This window comes from Rhinolophus sinicus, linkage group LG03 (genome assembly GCF_036562045.2).
Source record: "Rhinolophus sinicus isolate RSC01 linkage group LG03, ASM3656204v1, whole genome shotgun sequence".
NCBI lineage: Eukaryota > Metazoa > Chordata > Mammalia > Chiroptera > Rhinolophidae > Rhinolophus > Rhinolophus sinicus.
In genome coordinates this window covers 58,664,231-58,684,131 of record NC_133753.1, presented here as the reverse complement: position 1 = coordinate 58,684,131, position 19,901 = coordinate 58,664,231, and the positions used below count along the sequence as shown (strand labels likewise).

General features: G+C 39.4%; 1 protein-coding gene across 2 annotated transcripts in view; it reads right to left on the bottom strand.

Moving 5' to 3' along the window:
• Positions 1-19,901, bottom strand: part of FBN1 (fibrillin 1) — a 233,403-nt gene that overhangs the window by 12,222 nt on the left and 201,280 nt on the right. Inside the window, exons 49-61 of one of the 2 annotated variants that reach the window (XR_012494755.1) lie at positions 19,184-19,303; positions 16,638-16,763; positions 12,252-12,401; positions 11,819-11,884; positions 11,426-11,542; positions 9,517-9,636; positions 7,804-7,926; positions 7,102-7,233; positions 5,025-5,150; positions 4,562-4,623; positions 4,246-4,452; positions 2,513-2,638; positions 2,130-2,252 (exon numbers count right to left, since the gene is read on the bottom strand). Coding sequence is in view for 1 of the 2 variants with exons in the window: in XM_019730687.2 (XP_019586246.2) it covers positions 2,130-2,252; positions 2,513-2,638; positions 4,246-4,452; positions 5,025-5,150; positions 7,102-7,233; positions 7,804-7,926; positions 9,517-9,636; positions 11,426-11,542; positions 11,819-11,884; positions 12,252-12,401; positions 16,638-16,763; positions 19,184-19,303 (1,536 nt within the window). In the remaining variant the exon portion in view is untranslated. The remainder of the gene's footprint in view (positions 1-2,129; positions 2,253-2,512; positions 2,639-4,245; positions 4,453-4,561; positions 4,624-5,024; positions 5,151-7,101; positions 7,234-7,803; positions 7,927-9,516; positions 9,637-11,425; positions 11,543-11,818; positions 11,885-12,251; positions 12,402-16,637; positions 16,764-19,183; positions 19,304-19,901) is intronic. The other variant, XM_019730687.2, reaches the window with a different exon arrangement.

The window sequence follows — 19,901 nt, the reverse complement described above, 5'->3', positions numbered from 1 at the left end:
TCTTTCCTTATTGCCAGAACTTCAAGGCTCTTTCTCAACTGCATTGCTATTAATAACGTCAAGAGATACAAAATGTTTTCCAGCTTTTAGCTGAATTTTAATTTTAAAAAATCGCTGGAATTCAGGAATCCCTCCCTCCCTCTCTCCTTCCCTCCCAGCCCCCTCCTTGTGACCTTTTATCACTGCACACAAGGCTATGCTTGGAGCTGCAGACCAGTGCCAGTTTCCGGCTACAGTAATATCTGTAGTGGACCTAAACTGAAAGAACTCCCCCATGTTTCTCCTTGTGCTGACTTCTCTTAAAATGGAGCCAATCCTGTGCCTTTCCACTGCTGGAGGCGGGGATTCTCTTTCTGCTTTTCTGGTTTCTGCATTATTGACAGCTGTATGCCTCTTGCCAACAGGGTGGCCTCCCCTGTTGACCCAAGGGGACTTACTAGAACATCATCACATGCTCGCTGAAGCTCACCTACAAACAGGTGAGGGAAAAAACTCAGCAATTTCTTACAACACTTTTATAATGACGACACATTCAGAACAGCATTTGCTGTTCTCACCTCCAAGAATGTCTTTTCTCCCCTTCTCTCCTCATATCTGAATCCTACCCATCTCTCGGGGAAGTTCTGCTCCCACATTTCCACTGGGGCCATCCTTCCAGCCTCTTTCCTTTCAATGTCAACAGTAAACGCATTTTGATATTTAGTCATATATGCCAACTATGTGTAAGAATTTAGACCTTACAAGAAAAATAGGAGAAAGGGACTTATGTTATAAGTGGATCTGTAAAAAGCAGACTGCTGCTTTTTGAATTCTTAAAACCATAAAGTGAGTATTACTGATGCTTTTAATACTTTGTAGAAAATCATAATTACTACTATACATTTAATTTTTCTTTTTCATCTCTTAATTGCTAGAAATTTTTGAGGATTTTCTGCCTCCATAGGTTAGAAAATGCAATAAATATGTTTTGCTTGTTTTTCAGAGAATTTTTTCCCCCTGAATTTGGTTCTTCATTTACATGAATAGGTTTATGGCTCTGAGTTTTAACCTCACACTGCCCAGACTCACTGTGAACCACAGATGTAGAATAAGTTCTATGTTTTAGAAAAACAAAGCAATAAGCAACTCTTCATTTAAGATAGGCAGAATTATTGAGTAGGTCTCTCAACTTCTTGCCCTCAGATAATGGGATTATGTAAAATTTGTGCTGCACAGGAAAACCTCAGGCCATTGTCCATGATATCACCCTACATTACTGGCCTCCTAACTCTCCCCCTTCTAGTAGACACAGGGAAGGGGCTGAGGGCCCTACTTCTCTCTGCTCTCCATTTCTACTCCATTCCACCATTTAACTTCCTTTACTACCCTCTTTCTCATTCAGGGCTTTAAGGCAGAAAGCTCTAACTCTTGTTCTGCCATCTGGTCTACCTTCTCCAAATCCCTCATTTTTCAAATCATCCTTAAGTATGACTCACTTGTGCTATTCACTCAATATATGACATTCTCATTGTTGAGGCAGATGTTTACAAGAGTAAGTTTACACCGACAGAATTTTGCAAAGGATAACTTTTGGTTGATGTGGGATTTCTGCATAGACTTGTGTTGTTTCTTAATCCTTTGTGATATTTATGTCTCCTGGAGGGAGGGCAGGAATGGCCCTATTTTGCAGAAGTAAGTAGACAAAGTGCTTACTTCATTAGGCACAATGTCCTCTAGGATCATGGCACTGATTAGTCTGAGGCTGGACTCTGCTAGAGACCTAGGCTATAAAGTTGTTGAACGTATTGACTCATAAATCAATAAATAGAAAGCAAAAAGGAGGTAATCAGTTAGGGATCCACCCCACTGAGGCTTGTAGAACTGGTCCGGAGACCCTCAGGGACGGCCTCCATGAATGCCCAGGAAGCAGACAGTGAGGATGGTGGCTGCCACTGGTCGTTGGCCATCTCCCTGGCCTCAGTGTCCTTCCCTCCAGCACAGGGAGGCCTCATGGAGGCACCAACCCCAGGGAAGCACCTGTTGCCTGTGGAGAGCATCTCTCAGCTTGCCTATGGATTCTTCAAAGGCACAAGAAATGCAACCTTGTTCCCAGGAGGCAGGTGAGTGGCTGAAGTCACATTCTACTTTACCTTTACAGCTCCTTCCATCCTCCTGCAGAATGTAGCCTTTTGGACATGAACACTGGTAACTCCCTTCTGTGTTTTTGCAGATAAAATTGCAGGGCTTGGGAGCCTGGTTGCACTCATTCAGATCTATAATCAAAGAGATACAGTGTGACTGCCCATCTGAAAAGATGCCTAATGCTTTTCAATACCCACAGGTCTAACAAAGAATTTTAGTTTTGAGAAAAGAAAAAGTAAACTCTGTGTAGGCTTTGATCATTGTCTTACGTTTTCTTATGAAATTACATAAGCTTTTTCAACTTTTTTTTTTTAATGTGAGGATTTTAATTTTTTTTGCTGTAATCTACTATTTTCACTCCGGAGTAAACCATTAGAGATAGAGTACTTACCTATACAGGCAGTCCCAGTTATATCTGGAGTGTAGCCAGTCTTACAAATGCAGTGATATGATCCCCTATCATTGACACATTCTCCATTTCGGCAAACATCATGAATAACCTTGCACTCATCAATATCTGTAATTTAACCAATAGAAATTAATATAAGAAGAAATAGATATTAATATGCAGGGGTTACTTGAGTGTAAATACTAATAAGCTATGTTACTATTATATATTATGGACCTAAGAAATTAAACCAAAGGGATGACAGCATAAATTTTATATGTAATAGTAACTATATTGAAAGGCAAAGAATAAGTTTATCAGACTATAGTGGTAAACTAATCAGGCTAGGGGAAAACTTTAGAAATAACTGTCCTTCTAAATTTATACTATTTTTCTCCTCTGAGTCCATAGACCAACCACCTCATCTAGAGGTATTTAGCTCCTTGAGCCATCTCATGCCATCAAACTTGCCTCCTGCTGACATTCCATCAATGAATCACAGCAGTGGATCCATTTCACAAAGAAATCTCATTTTTTTTCTATTATAATATTGCATGTCCAAAATAAGCAGGATAGTTTTTTTCTCCTATTCTTTTTTATTGTGTTTAAAGTTAATCCAAAAAAATATCAAATTGCCTAATATTGGGGAAATTGGACCAAACCTCCCTCCTTTGGTGAGAGAGGCACCAAGGCTCCGGGGTGGATTGCTAGGCTGGGTTTGCACAGCCAGCTAAGGAACAGAGAGCCTTACTCATAGCTCCACCAAGGGAGAAAGGTTTGGTCAGTAGGCACCATTGAGCATTGAAGCCACCGTCCTCCCCACTTGCCCCTTTTGTCTCCTTACTGCTGGATGGGGTGCCAATACCAAGTGAGTTCTTAGCCTTTGATTGCCAAATAACCATTTTATGCCATGAGCTGATATTTTTCCTGATTGTTTTTCAAGTTTACTCTAAAATGCAATTTAGTATACCCTCATTGATCTCAAGAAATGAGCCATTCCCATCATCTCATTTTCACATCCTCCAAAGAATCAAAAATGTGTTTTGGCTACCTCATCTCATCTATCTAGTTCTACCTTTTACCACATCCAGTTCTGTTATTCTGCCTTTAGCCACATCTTTCTAACATGAACACAAATCCTACTTAATCTCCTTCTTCCCCTTTTTCTTCCAATTCCCTCCTAGGCAACTCAGAATCTCTCTCTCCTTTCTCTTTTATGAAACTAAAAGAATTGCAGTTACTGTCGCTAGGCCTGAAAGTCTTCTTCAGAGCTGCTTTGGTCACCTTGACAGCCTCCTCATCCCTCTCAGGTGAAAGCAGCTTGGATTTTTCCCAGAGGCAATTGTGTTATTTGAATATCAGCATTGTTTATACTTCTTTCATGCAGTATATTTCAGTCAATTTTAAGAGCTAAGTACATATTGGTGTACTAGTTTCGGAATTCAGTCATGTTTATCTAAAAATTGTATTCTGAGTAACCAATAACACAATAAACCTCTGTTTAAGAGGTTGAGAACTCCTTGTAATGCCGAGGCAGAGACCCAAGCACACACAACTGAATCAGGTGGACCAAGGACACTTTGGCAACATGAACTTGAAGATCTAAAACATCATAATGAAGAATTTTTGTTGACCTCAACTATGCAACTCAACCTAGGTCCATATTGTAGAGTCCATATTCTCATCTGTTTTTCATAACACAAATTCCCTGCAAGTTTTGGGGCTGAATGAAGTACCTGCTCCATTGGTCATAAATCCACGGCCATACGGGCAGAGTTTTTTGAAAGCCACAGTATCCTGGAAAGGACAGATCTCACAGTGGGGACCCCAGCCTCTCCCTCCATCACAGCAGCATTCAGACTTGGTGACAGGGTTCCTGTTGCTTGAGCCAATCTGACACATGTTTTGGAGGACCTCTGTGAAGCAGTATCCTTCCCGGTTGTCTGAAAGGGACATCGTATGAAAAAGAGGATTTTAGGAAATTTTATGAGTATATCAAGATATCAAAAATTTGGGCAGAATAGGAAACCCAAAAGGGATGTAACACTTTACCCTGGGTGAGAAGGAGCGAGAAGGGAAAGCTGGAAACTGCAGTGAGAGAGAAAAGATGACATCTGAGGGAACAAATAAGAAATTCAGTAAGTAAGCAGAAAGGCATTGGTCTAGACAAGGTTACAACTCTATCTGCTCCCAGAACCATGGGGGGATAATCATGTGCGAGAGAGAGAAGCAGAGAAACACATGGTAACATCCTGAGCACCAAGTGCTTAAAAAGGCTGCTGAGAAAGAAATTCCACACAAGTGATTCAGTGATACAATTAGCAAAGGAAGAATTTCGCTGCAGGGTGTGCTAAGCCCAATGGACAATCAACCATTGAGTCATCTCCAAAATATGAACATTTGTAACCTTTCCTCACATTTTGACAATCTCTATTATTTGAAATAAGAGATCTGGGTTTCAAGCATCCCAGTGTGGAGGCTGGGGTTACAAAAGCATCCTGCCGTATGTACTCACCAAGGCACTCATCCTGGGTGGGGCTGGCTGTGAACCCGTCATTGCACTCACAGGTGTAGCTCCCCCGGGTGTTGAGGCAGCGCCCATTCTCGCAGATCCCTGGCTTGGTCTGACATTCATTCTCATCTGTGTGGTTCCGTTGAAGGACCAAAAACAAAAGGAATCATCTGAGCACTTTGTACAAGCATGGATATTTTTTTCTTTCTTTTTCTAAAAATTTAGTTTGTGAATAGGTAACCTATTCACCTGGTTCTAAATTCTGAAGGTACCAAAGCATATTCAGCCTAAGTCCCTGTTTCTCCCCTATCCCCCAACCACCACTCCCTTCCAGGGAGGAAACCATGCTACTGCCAGTTTCTAATGTATCCTCTCAGAGTTAATTATGCACATACAAGTGAATACATACATATTTGTGTGTACATTTTAAAAACATAATCAATAGCATTTTTACATTTTTAAATATAGATGATAGCATTTTATGCACACTTAGAATTTTTCACTTAATAAAATTTAAAACTTTCTGTATCTGTACATAAAAGGATTCTCAAAGGATTATTTCAAGTGAAGGAAAACAAAATTTAAGATCAACATATGACAGAAATGTTACAATACTTCATCAGAATAATGTCTGCGATAATTTTAACCTAAGGGAGTTTGTCTAAACTAATCTTCCAATTCAATATAGATTATGTTTATTGTAGTACTTCAGCAATGTTATTAAGAAACAATAAATCACACTTCAGTCTCCCAGATTTTTAAAAAAAAGAAAGCATTAAAGGAGCTGGAGAGTCTTAGAATTATCTGATGATTACTTAGAAACAAGTTATTTAACTTGCATTGGTGCATCCCATTGAGATTAGTTCCAACCCCTGAGGCAGAGATCTCATAAAGAGAAGAGAGTTGGAGGGGGTGATATGTAAAGAGTGTTAAAACAGGTAAAAAAAAAAAAATCCCAATGCCCAAACCAATGAAGTCAGAATATCTGGGGTGGAACCTGAGCTCCCCACGAGATTCCAACGTCCAGCTGAGGTTCAGAACCACGGATCCCATAAGACTCAGCGTGTGATCATTAATCCACATACTTTTTCTGTGCTTTTATAGTCTGCTCTTTAATGGCTGTTTAATTCAATATCTTACAGAGTAAGCGGACAGTGAGTTTCTTAAGCTTCTTCACTGACAACATAAAATAGAGGTTTTCTAATGTCACTGATAATTAAAAAGAAAAAGAATGTATGTGGAAATTTTTGAATAATTTCTCCTGTATTTATTATCTAAAGCAGAGGTGAGGAAACTTTTTCTGTAAGTAATAGTAATACTATAGTATTCTGGATAATATATAGTAAATGTTTTAGGCTTTGCAGGCCATATGGTCTCTGTTGCAACTACTCTACTCTGCTGTGTCACTGCGGCATGAAAGCAGACATGGACAATATGTAAACGAGTGGTTATAGGTATGTTCCCATATGACTCTATTTATAAAAACAGGTGGTAGGCTGGGTTTGACCCTCAGGCTGTGGTTTGCCAACCCTTGGTCTAAAGTTGTGGTTTTCAATGCTGGATCCACATTACAGTAACTTAGGGAGTTTAAAATATCATTGTCTGGGCCTCACTCTTGACAAGACCAGATTCCGTGGAGGTAGATGCCACTAGTTTAGTGCTATTCCTGGTTCAGAGGGACCTGACATCAGTACTCAATGTCAGGGTGCTAGTAGCAAAGTTGGGTCAATAGGGAGGTATTCCAATGTGGTGGAGCAAACTGATCCCCAAACAACACAGGAGTATAAAAAAGTGAAGGAAGGAAATAGAGACAACACGTGATGTTTCAATCCTGGCAGCAAAGTGGGCTGAGAGAGTAGGCAAAACCCAGCTCAGAGGGAGAGAATGACAGTGCTGGTGGAATTCATAGAAAATTAAGAAGCTAGGGGACCACTATGGAAAGTTGTGACATGAGGTTAAGAGAGGCAAAATGGCTCTGGCCAAGAAGAACACAATGGCCATAAGGACTCAGAGCCCAAGTCCCTTTTGTCCTTTGTCACTGCCGACTCACTCAAAGCTCCCTCTGCAGGGATTCTCTTACCTACGCAGCCTTCTCCATCAGGTGTCCGCTGATACCCAGGTCCGCAGATGCATATGTACGTGCCAATGAGGTTCTTGCATTCCATTTGTTTTTCAGCACAGTCGTGTTTCCCCTCTTCACACTCATCCTCATCTGGAGAGAATGTGCAACCATAAATTTATTTTAAAAAGCTGCATTAATTACCTGCCTTTAAAACATAAAATGACATTAAGTAACCTATTTCCTTTTGCATTGTTGGGCGTTGGCCTGCTAAGAATGAAGAGCCTTCTAACCACCTTTGAACTTGATGAAGAAATTGCTCCCTAATTAACTGGTAGCCTCTTCAAAAGCAGGAAGCATAATTTCTAATTCTTTTTGGTGAATTGAATATTTGTCTCAACGTCTTCGTACTGAACTTCTTGAATGTGGGGAAATGTCTTCTTTTCTTTATATCTTCACATTTGCAGAATGGCTGGCATGCAATGCAGAGTGAATTATTATAAAAGAGATCTGCAGTGCAGCCCTCGGCTCAGCTTGATGATGCTGCAAGCTACAATTTATGAGGAAAAGTAGCAGTGATAACCCATATAATGTTTATGGACTATAGCAGTGTTCCCCAAATCCCAGCCCTTGTCCATTACTGGAAACTTTGGAGGGACATCTCCCATCATAGATAGTATTAGAGCTCCTTAGCTTAGATGACCTTGAACATAGATGTCTTACCTTTGCACATCCTCCTGTCTTCTCTCAAAACATATCCAGCAGGACATTTGCATTCATATGACCCATAAGTGTTCACACATCGGAAAGCACAGAGCAGAGGATTCTGGGCACACTCGTTTACATCTGCAGCAGAAGGTAGTGAGAAAATAATGGATCATGGATATAAAACCCAAACAAGAAATATACTTTTACCAAAGCTTGAAATGCTTTATTCTTATAAACATGGATGGACCAAGTAGTTTCTGGTTTTCAGGGAATTATAAAATGAGTTGGTTATTTTATAATTGGCATAAGTAGGGTGACCACATGTCCTGATTCTCCCAGCGCAGTCCCAGTTTATGCTTGTTGTACTTATGCAATTACGAATGGTTATTTAGGTGAATGAGAAATGACAGGTCACCCTATATAAAGGGGGCTTTCCTAAAATTCTGGCTTTGAAGCCTCAGGTTGACCACTTGCTACTCCCAAAGTCACATGGAGTGGGGACCAGTTTTATCCCATTTAGCCCAGACAACTGCCAAGTCAATTGTTATCAGAACAGAAGCAGACCCGTCCAACATTGTTAATCACCACGATAACCCCACATGAAAGAGGCTCCTGTGAAATAGCAGTGATTCTTATGCCCAAATAGTGTTCTGAATTATTTTACACTTACAGAGATACTTAGTTCACACTGATGCCCAGATTAGAGCCTTAAATAGATAGGAATGACTTTACTATTTACTAGTGAATCAAAGTAATGTCTGTAGATTTCATAGTTAAAACCATCAGAATGTGTTTTGGGAGAGCAGGGTTAAAACAGACCATCTTGACTATCATCTTTCTCTGGAAGGCCATTGATGAGGACTGAGAACCTCAGTGAGGTCCCAGATCATGGGTTAGTCACAGCCTTTAAAGATTCATCAACAACTTCCACAGGGGGTATCAATGGGTCATATCTCTAATGAAGAGCTCACTTTGATACCAGCTTTACCCTCTACCTTCACCTCCCCTTCATCTTTTCCTGGACTAGTAGTTCTCAGACAGAGAAAGCATCAGAATCACCGGGAGGGCCCAGCGGGCTCCACTTTTAGAGTTGCTGATTCAGGAGGTCTGGGATGAAGCCTGAAAATCTGCATTTCTAACAAGTTTGCAGATGGCACTGATGTGGCTGGTCCAGGGACTGTCCTGTGAGAACCACTGTTCTAGACATACCCTCCCCTTTCCTTCTTTCCGTACATCCTTCCAGGCTTAGAGCTATTGCTTATAAGCAACCTCTTTTGCTATGATGGCTGCAGGATGTTGGTGGTTACCTCAGTGTGCAGATGTTTCCATAAATAGAAAAGAAAAAAGAAAAAGAAGAGAAGAAAAAGAGTATGGGAGATAAAAAGAAAAAGAAAAAAAAAGAAGGGAAAATAGAAAATAAGAAAGAAGGTGGCAAACAAGAGAGGTATTGTATCCAAACATTAGCAGTGGGGAGACACCACCAAGAACTCTGCATAATCTGCAGCATAACTTGCGCCATGAGCCACATACAAGTTTTTCAGATACTCCCTGCAGAGAGGAGGCCACATACACTGAGACGAAATGATGGAACGGCCCATCAGGCCCAGATGTTCTTTATTCTATATGCCCTGAGTGGTACTTAATATTAAGAACTATAATCAACCAATGGTTGTTCCCATGATCAGAACATGGAAACAACTATTCTGTGTTTAAGGGGCTTAGGCTTACCTTCACAAGTCATCATTGGACCAGGCTCAAATCCCTCCTCACAGGTGCATTCAAAACCTCCAATCACATTCTTACAGGTTCCGTTTCCACAAGGATTGCCCACAGAACATTCATCAGTATCTGCAAGTGACCAGGAGTATATTCAAAACACAATGAATTGGGAGAAAATGGTCTTGGGATTCAGATAATACCTTTCATTCCTTCAGAGTACTTTGATCTGTAATGTCTTGCTTTATTCTCATTCTGTCCTTGCAAGAAAGGAGTGTATGTGTCTTACTATCACAGGTATGTAGCTGTGAAATTTGACTTGGTAAGTGGCAGTGCCAGTGCCAGTGACAGTACCTGGGCTTCTAGCCCTTATAGTGCTCTTTTCCATGAGTTTCTCCAGCCTCCCACCTTGTGAAGTAAATCTTCTACTGGGAATAGATGCTCAAGGGGTTAAGACAATGCTTTTTTCACAAGTCAAAAGTTTCCACTTATTTAAAACTAGAAATATATCTCCAGTTTGGCCTTACATTACATCACTCTCCAAGAAGCCTTAAACATGATGGATTTTTGCCAGATATAAAGTAGAAGACTAAACTTACGCAAAATAAGAGACCAGAGGTTAAGCAAAATTAATACACTGGATAAAATCAAGATTCAAGTAGATTTTGTTGATTCTGTTGAAACCAGATGGTTTACATTAGGAAGAAGAAAGGCTAGAAAGAAATATGTTTAGGGTATGATCTCTCTAAATAACTGTGGAGAGAGAACAAGTCTTACCAAGGAGGTCTAAAAAATATATTTATGCCTCCATCCACCTAGAACCCTCATGCTGAAATATCTCTTGGGGAGAATATCTTCCTTCAGGAAAAGAAATGTGAGAAATAACATGGTGTTTTAGCTATGTAGGGCATAGAAAAGTAATGGACTATCACCAAGGGTTCTGTCTTATGTTGGGTTCTGCAGTCAGAAAGCGAAGACAAGAAAATATGGTAGAGAGACCCTGGGTGAAGAGGCTCATTTCTCACGTATGTAGACACACTGACTGGAGATTTCAAAGAGAACACATTGACCACTTTGCTTTTGTTCTGCTAGGAAATTGCATTTCTCTGTCAAGAATAGTAGATCTCCTTCAAGGTAATAAAAATTATAATATCACTGATTTTTAGAGCTTACAAGGTACTTAGAAATAATTTAGTCCATCTGCATAATATTACAGTCAAAGACCTAGAAAGGCTAAAGAACTTGCTTAAGCTCCCACTGCCATCACTATAGCTGAAATCTTCATACCCTGATTCCTTGTATGGAAAGAACACTTTCTAATGTACACAGACAAACCCTTAGCATTTATACCATTATTATTTCAGGTTTGGATTTCGTAGATAAATAGACAAAATACTTAGATTCAATTTGGAGTTAGTGGGATTAAGAGGTCAAAGTTCAGCCATAGAAGCCATTCTTTGAAATTTCAATAAGAAGGTTAAAACAAGAGGAATTACACTGGGTACACAGCATTGTATTACTATGTGTAATAAAATCTGGATAAATTTTGTATTTCACATATTGAGAGAATGAGATTATGACCATTAAAATTTCTTTTGTATATTTCACAAGCCTTTCATTATAATATTGTGCTTTTCACTGTGTCTTCAAATGTGCCCAGTGTCTGTCTTCCCCATTAGACTGTAAGGTCCATGCAGGGAAGAACCAGGTTGGCTTGGCTCACTGCTGTAGCCACATTGCCTGGCACAGTGCCTGGCACACAGTGGGGACTCAGCTCATATTGATAGATAAATGATACGTGAATGAATGGACAACACTTATTTCTGCCCCACCTTAGTATGTATCCTTCCTCATGTCAATGCTGAATAGCTTGATTTCTAATTTGTAAAATCCCAATAGAAGAAACTAATTTATTACTCACCCACACATTCATTCCCTTCCAGAATGTAACCAAAGGGACACTCGCAGCGATAGGAGCCATCTGTATTGATGCACTGCCCATGTTTGCAGACATCAGGTTCTTTGCATTCATCCATATCTTAAGAAAATGAGGAAAAAAATAGTAAATAACAAGCTATTTTTTAAAACACAAAGGTAAATTATGATCAATTTCATGTCTAATCAATGAAATATCTATTACAATACAATATTACAAATACGATACAATAGTACAATTGGTATCTAAATGAAAAGACAAAAAGTAGAGCTTAATTTTCAAGGAAGATATAGAGAAATAAGAACTACTGGAAAAGGGCAAGGAGGAGGCTCATTGAGAACATTAAGAAAAGCTGAGAATGCAGCATAGGCCACTCACCAACTGCTGAATCATCAGGTCCCACAATGATTCCACTTCCATAGGGACAGATCTGGCGGAAGGCCTCTGTGGTGGGGAAGCACACTCGTTAATAGATAGGCCAGTGGCAAGAACTACAGGCTCCTCCCCAAGCATGGTGTGGTGGCCAAATTGCCACATGCTGCACATTGACGAACGAGACAAGTTCAGAAACCAGACAGTTAACAAGGCTCCCGATGCTGGTATGCTTACTACTTGGCAGCTCTGGTTCATGAGGTAATTCAGAAGCAAGTAACTACCTGGCTCCCGAGGTACAATACTTTTAAAGAACATTTTGATTAGACTTACAATGAAATGAAATTGTCTTATTTTCTTGAAGGCCTTCAGTCTCATGTATTTCATGGCCAGTGTGTACCTTGAATGGCCCAAAGGGAAATGCAGATGGTAGACATACCATCAGGTTCAGTGGGACACAGCTCGCAGGGATCGCCCCAACCTTCTCCCTTCAAGGCACAGCAACATTCCTGTTTGGAGTGATTTCTGGATTTGGGTGATGAACACTTTCCTCCTTCAAACTTCGCGTAACAGTAGCTCATTCGCAAATCTGCAGCATAAATTCAAGAGACCCTTCAGTTCTGTCTTACTAAATCATTATTACATAACAGTGAATAAGAAACAATCCATCCTATTTTTTTTTAAAAATTGGGGAACAGTTTGTTTCTTCAGGGCCCATAGCTCCAAGTCATTGTCCTTCAATCTAGTTGTACAGGGCGCAGCTCAGCTCCAAGTCCAGCTGCCATTTTCAATCTTTAGTTGCAGGCGGCGCAGCCCACCATCCCATGTGGGAATTGAACCAGCAACCGTGTTGTTGAGAGCTTGTGCTCTAACCAACTGAGTCATCTGGCCGCCCCACAATCTATCCTATTAAATGTGTTTCCTTCTCACTACTATAGTAATAATCCTTCAGTGACTATAATAATAACTGAGCTGAGATCTTTAAAGTCACAGGGAGCTTTTGTAGTGAGATCTGATGAACAAATCTACGCGGCTTTCACGTTAGCCAATTTTCCAAAATAACCTGGTGTGAATAATAAAAACGAACAGTGTTACATTTCAAAACTACATCATCAGTGACTTTAGGATGGGGACATTCAGAGATGGAATCATTCATAAGATCCCTTCACTGATAGTTCAGCTTACACATGTTTTGGATAACATTTAGCAAGGACACTAGGTTAAGGGAGACCTCCCAGTTCTAGTACTTACTGTGATTCATATCACACTATGCTGTTTATGCTGTGTCCCCAAGCCTTGGAACCAAAATAAAACCTCAGATTCTAGGTACAGAGCAAGTAAAGAAGTGGTTTTATGGACTGGCAAGAATACGACACAATGGCCATTCACTGAAGCAGCTACTCGTGCAGGTGCTGTCTACAAAATGCACGTGAGGCTTTCTGCAGATTTTACATACTCAAGCACACACACAAAAACAGAAGCTTGTTTAGCTCAACAGAGAGAAGGAAGGTAAAGAGGAGGGCAGGGAGATGAGTAGATGGGAGGGAGAATAATCTTTCTTTCAAAGAACATATTTCTTTAATATTGATTATTTCTTGGTGACTCCAACATGGAATATGGGATCTAGTTCCTACAAAATTCTCCAACATTGCTTGACATAATTTTGGCAACTGACTTTTCCATTTCTTGTAGAGTAAATTGGGTGACTCTAAAAAGTGAGCTCATCCAAGCGCCTGGAGTGTGTTTTCCCTCAAACTTGACTTCCAAAGCCTTGCAAACTCCTCTCGAGTTACACAGAGCTGAGAATCTGCAGGTTTTAAGGAAATGCCTTCATATCCATTTTGCACAGTTTCGCTTTTTTTAATTTCTGATCAGGTCTGCTCCCTCCTGCCACTGTTTTTCAATCTCAAGTAGCAGATCATTAAAGCCACCTATGCATTTCTGTTAAGATAATTTTACCAGTTTTTATTTCATGAGAAAGGAGATAATGTAAGAATAACTGAGTTGCCAAAGATCATAACAGGAAAATTTTCATGAATTAAAGTAAAAATATCTATCTATCATCTATCTGCCTGCCTGCCTGCCTGCCTGCCTGTCTGTCTGTCTGTCTGTCTGTCTGTCTATCTGATTTACCAGGCTCTGGTAAGTCAAATTCAGTTGGCTTCCCTACTGAACTTGTTCAACTTTTTCAAGCAACTTTTCTAGATAAATTATCTCCCTAGTTTCTACTCCACTACCACATCTGGTAATGGCCAGGGCCTCACAGGCACCCTTCGCTCAACTACTCTTCAGATGGTCAAGAACAATAAATAAAAGCCAGTCCTTCTCCTGTAGCATGTCTGCCATCCAAATGTCTGCTTTGCTGAGCAGCTTCAAGATTTAACAAATTGTCATTTCCCGAAGGACATGTTTTGATTTGCTTTATTCTTTAAGTTTATTGTCACATACAACGTGTTGTGTTTATTGGTCCTGTTTTTTCTATTTATGCCTACAACGGTCTTAAGATATAACTTAGCGATTACTCACAAAAATGTCTCAAAAATATATTAAAACTTAATTCTTTCCTTTGTCTTCCAGCTTGTAATGTTTCTTGAAACCTAGACACGTGCATGCTCTAATACTGGCCTATTAAAATTCTCATTCTCTCTTTGTTTTATCACAGACCCTATTTCACACCCCAGCCCTGTCTCCCCAACACCTCTCCACCCACTTAAAAAAAAAATCTAGACATTACATAGAGGCTCAGATACATGAAGTTTAGGGTGAGATTGAGTGACAAATTCCCTTCACTAACCTTCATAAGTGGGAGTGGCTCATTTACATCGGTGACCTTCAGGTGCCAGGATTATCACATTTGTTCCTTCAAAAACATTATCTGTGGTTCCGTGGAATTTTCTCATTTCATGGGCATTAGAAGCCAGACTCCTAATTGTCATCTTATTAGAAAAACCCAGCTCTTAATTTCCTGGCTCCAGAAAAATCTGTGCTCCGTGATAGATTTTTCACTTGCTTGTGGTGATTATCTAGAATGGGTTTATTAGTCAAAGGTGTCTTGCATTGACAAAGAGAGCTGTGCTTGCCCACATACTTTAACTAGGGTTCGCTAGGATGTCTGTTTACCAATTCATCTGCAAAGAACCTTTCCTGATCTTCAAAATTTCATCAGAACTACAACAGCTACCTTCCCTGCTTGCATTCCTCAACTTTGGCTCTGCCTCTTGGAGCTGAGCATGTGTCAGGGCTGCTCACAGCTGGGTCAATTCTTCCTGCAGCTTCCTGCAGCGTTAGCTTGCTCTGTGACAGGCCAGTGCAAATTGAATTAATAGCCTATGAGTTTCCTCTGGCCTGCCACATCGGCAGATTCACACCTGGTTTCTCATTGCTTTTTTTCCAAACTCAGGCCAAGCCAAAAGCACACAAAAACGAGAAAGTAAGTATAGTGCCAGGTGGGTACTAGACTAATTGGGGAAATCACTGCATAAATTATATAAATGTCCTACCACTATGCTGTACACCTGAAACTATTATAAAATAATACTGAATGTCAACTGTAACTGAAAAAATTAAAAATAAAAATAGAAAGACATGGTTCTCACCCTTAAAACAAAACAAAACAAGGGAGCAGGAGTTAGAATTTATCTAACTGGTCTGTATCATACAGTGTGTCTGCTTGCATCAAACACCACCCCACCAACCACCCCAAAATCCACATAGGCCTCTGATAGCTACCTATAAGAGCAAACCAACCAGAGAATTCTCAACTTTCCCCTTTCTCACTTTTAAATACTAGGTAACTAAAGGAACACTGTAAAGTAAAAATCTAATCAATTAGAATAACAAGAGTCTATGAAACTAACAAAGCTTTGTCACATATTCAATAAGATTGCATAGTATTTTTGTTTAAAATGAGAAAATTGAGCTTCCAAGAGTAAATGATTGCTCTAAGCTGAAGATGGCATGGGCTGAGACTTCAGACCCAATTTCTGGAATAAGTGATATCCATTGCCTCTTATTTGGTAATATGGAAGCCAAACAACAACAACAATAAAAAGAGCAAGAAAAAACTGGACAAAACAACAACAAACAACCGAAAAAAGCACTGGGGTGGGGAGAGATATGTGTGGTTTTGCGGGCTTTTTCTTTTCTTCTTCTTTTTTTCTTCTTTTTGGGTCCTGACTTCATTAAACTAGCTTGTAAAAGTAGATAGACACACAGTTGCATTGTTTAGTAAAACCTAAACAGTTTTCTGGGACACAATATACTATGTTATGCAATCCCTTTCGATTTTTTTTTTTTTTTTTTTTTTTAGTGCATAAGTATTATTCCTGAAAACAGACTAAGGCCCAGCAAGAATCCTGGCCAGTTCAAATGTATTTTTATGTTTCTTAGAAAACTTGTGAGGTAAGGGATGGGCACTATACCCTGGGGTACATGGCGAATCTGCATTTTTCTGTCTGGAGGTCCAGGTTTGGGTGTGTATTTATCCAGGTTACCTAGTCAGTGGCTGAACTTCCCCCTGGCTTTGCCAAATTCAGTGGCTCGTGGCCGCTCCCCCAGTGACTGACCTATCAGCAGCTGTGCTCGTAGGGGAGAGACAGGTTTAAGTGCCAGGACAGTTGTACAAGCAACCATAACTTGATGGATGAGTTTTTAACCTTAAAAGTCAAAATGAACTTTCTGACATATGGGAACCATTAGACCTCTAGGAGAATAAAAACTCGCCGTCATCTCTTTCACAACGAATAAAAGCTTTGCCACGTTTTAAAAATAAAACCACAACAAATAAACAGAGTGATGAAAGTCTAAAGCCTTCAAAAGCACTTACCTTGGCACCTTCTACCAGTGGAGGACAAGGAGAACCCATCTGGACACAGACATTTGAAGCTGCCGTCAGTGTTACTGCATGTACCCAAGGCACAGATTTCTGGCTCTTCAACACACTCATCAATATCTAAAAGAATGACACGTGGCAAACAAAGTCAAAACACAAAGGAGACACCATCAGGTACCAAATACAAAATGTGGAAGTACAAAGTGCATCCAACTTTTAAAACTCTTCCAGTCATGAAGCTATTTTCCTGTATCATAATGTGATGGGTAGACTTCTAGGCTGTGGTGTTTAAAAAAGGAGCTTTGACAGTTCTTGTAAAAATGGAAGCTGTAAGTACCTCCCAAGGGATGCGATGAGAAACATCTCTCACCCAGACTGAGTTGCTTGGCTAATTAGAAAGTTGGAGTAATTTCATTTCACCCTAAGCTAGGAAAGAAGCAAGAATATCCAGTCTGACTTCACCACTGCACACTGAACAGAAGCTCTGACATTTTAAGTGTGGTGATAACAAATTGCTGAGGGAGAGATCTATGCCTTTGAACCAAATTTATCCCCCTCCACTCATCTACACTGCTTTTCTCAATACCTTATGCTAGAGCCCTAAAACTATGAAGTTTACAAGGACACCAATACTTATGAAAATAATTCTATGCAGTAGGAACTAAAGATATCACAGAAGAAGAGGCCCAAACTCTCATTTGCAGGTTAATTTTTCTGAAGTCACAAAAATATCTTCCTTATATATGCTATAGTTTTTCTTTCGTCATATAGATAATAGGAATCTGATACACTTAGAATTGTGGCACATTTCTTTTAGCATCCTAATACATCTTAGCTACTGTAAAAGGGTGATTAAGGGTGGTCCAAGGTAGCGTTTGAATGGCTTGGGTAACCATATGCCATAGTTTTCCAGGAAAGTCCTAGTCTTATGTCTGTTAACCTGGCCTCATTATTAATGGAACCCTCCTCAAAATTGTCTTTGGTTTGGTCAATAAATTACGTGATCACCCTACTTATGGAAAAAGTGTAGCCACTGTTTCCACAGATTTACCTATCTTTTCCCCTGACCTGCAGCAGGAATTTGTAGTGAAAAAGAGGAAACTCTTGATTCTCTCAGCCATGCTCTTTTTATGGAAATACTTTTTTGTTTTCAATAAAACACATATCTCTTGTATCTTGGCGCTTTTTATTTTCATGTTTGTGTAAAGAGTTCTACCCACACCAAAATTCGCATTACACAACTTTATTCCCACAAGGTCCAACTAAAAGGAAGTTAAAAAAGTAACCTCTTTATCTTCACTTAACATTGTAAATAGCACATGATAGAAATGTGCAATGCAAAGTGATTATCTTACTGTATCATGTAAAACCAGCCTCTTCATTACTTCATGTTATTACATTGCATTTATAATTACATCATGTTTCCTGTGGTTTATTAACAAATCTGAACTGCTGATGATGATTGAGTTGCTCCATGTCCACACTCTCTCCACTGTAACATCCAACCTTTTCTTAAAAGGAAAGCCAACTTTTGTGAAAATGCTCCAACATTTCTTTTTGGTTGCTGTTTTTGTTGTTGTTAGGTTCTTTCTCTTTTAGTAGAAATTAACCTTGAAATGCTGACTTCCTAACAGTGGGGAACAAAGATTGTAGCACGGGCACAGTCTACATTGTAGCATTGACTATTCACAAAGTTGTTTTCTTTCTATACATTTCCACGCTGCTCATTCTAAAAGAATTTTGCATTAATCATGGAGTGAATAAAGCTGATCTTTAATAAAAGTAAAATAACATGTTTAATAATTTGCATTTCGGCCTAATTTTGATATGTTTTCATTTAGAATGTTATCATTTGACTGTGATTTAAATTGGATATATAATAAAACTTATCATTGATAACATTAAAAGTGGAGAAAGTTATTACTAATCATGGATTAGATGCAGTCCTGTTTAAAGGTGGGAGCATGGACTAGGTGAGTTCTTAAGAGCCTTTCAACCCAAGTTACTTATGAAGTTCTGGCAATTAATGGCCTTCATTTAATGCAATGACATATGTATTAAGGAAGGGAGTACTATAAAATTTGCTGAGAATATATTTGTAGTACCACATTTCCACCTTTGTATAGGTCAACACAACATAGACAAATTATATAGCCGTATGCATCCAACCTTGAATGTGGTCACTTAAAGATTTTAATGGGAATCAGAAAGCTATTTTTAGTTGCAACCTATAGGCACTTAAAGACATGTAATCCAGGATTTTTTACAAGCTGCATAAAAGCACACTGAAAAAGAGTCAGGATCATATGACCCTCAGCCCCCCATATGCACAGAGCACATTAACATCATCAGGGATTAGCATGAGAATTAGATGTTCTTGTCTTACCATCTAAGCATGAAGCCATAAACACACCCTCTGCCCTTGGATTTGGTTTTGACAAAGAATTCCAAAATGAAGACACCATTACAAAAGCTTTGACTTTGATAATGCCAGTGCAGAAACCAATACTGTTTGTTTCCAAATATTGTAGCCCTCCTACCTTCACACTTGTCATTTTGTAGACTGTATCCAGGTGGACAAATGCATCTGTAAGACCCATCCAAGTTCTGACAGGTGCCTGGTGCACATTTTCCGGGTTCTAGAACACATTCGTTGATATCTGCAAAAGAAAGAGACAATGAAGGAAGAAGTTTCCACAGGCATGATTTCCAGCAAGCAATTAAAATTCAAAGAAACTGGAACAAAATCAAAGAAACACATAAAACGAATTGAAGTCCACAAAACTCTACCATGGAGAACAATTAATGACTGAATAAAAACAAATTTTATCAGCTTTCAGAAGTGTGCAATATAGTGACCATATTTTATTTGACCTCCTACAAATTAAATGTTTCCAGAAGAGAGTAGCATGTGAAAAGTCAATGGGTACAAAGACCTTTGAGAGCAGCCAAAAAATTATATAAGAGCTTACTTCAAATCTATTGTGAAGAAAAATTATAAGAAAGGGCATTACAATTGTTTATAGAATAATTTAATGGTATAACTCTTAAGTGTAACAGTTTAACTGTTCTCTGTGAATACAATGATTTAATTTTAAAAGATAAGGGGGAAAAGTGGTGTGTGTGTGTGTGTGTGTGTGTGTTACAGAATTACTGTAATTGTACTCTGGTATTTTTTGTCCTCCAGGCTTCCTGAAGGAAAGACTGTGATAGATACTGCACAGTTCTTTGAGCGGTCTTCGGGTGTTCTTTGGAGGG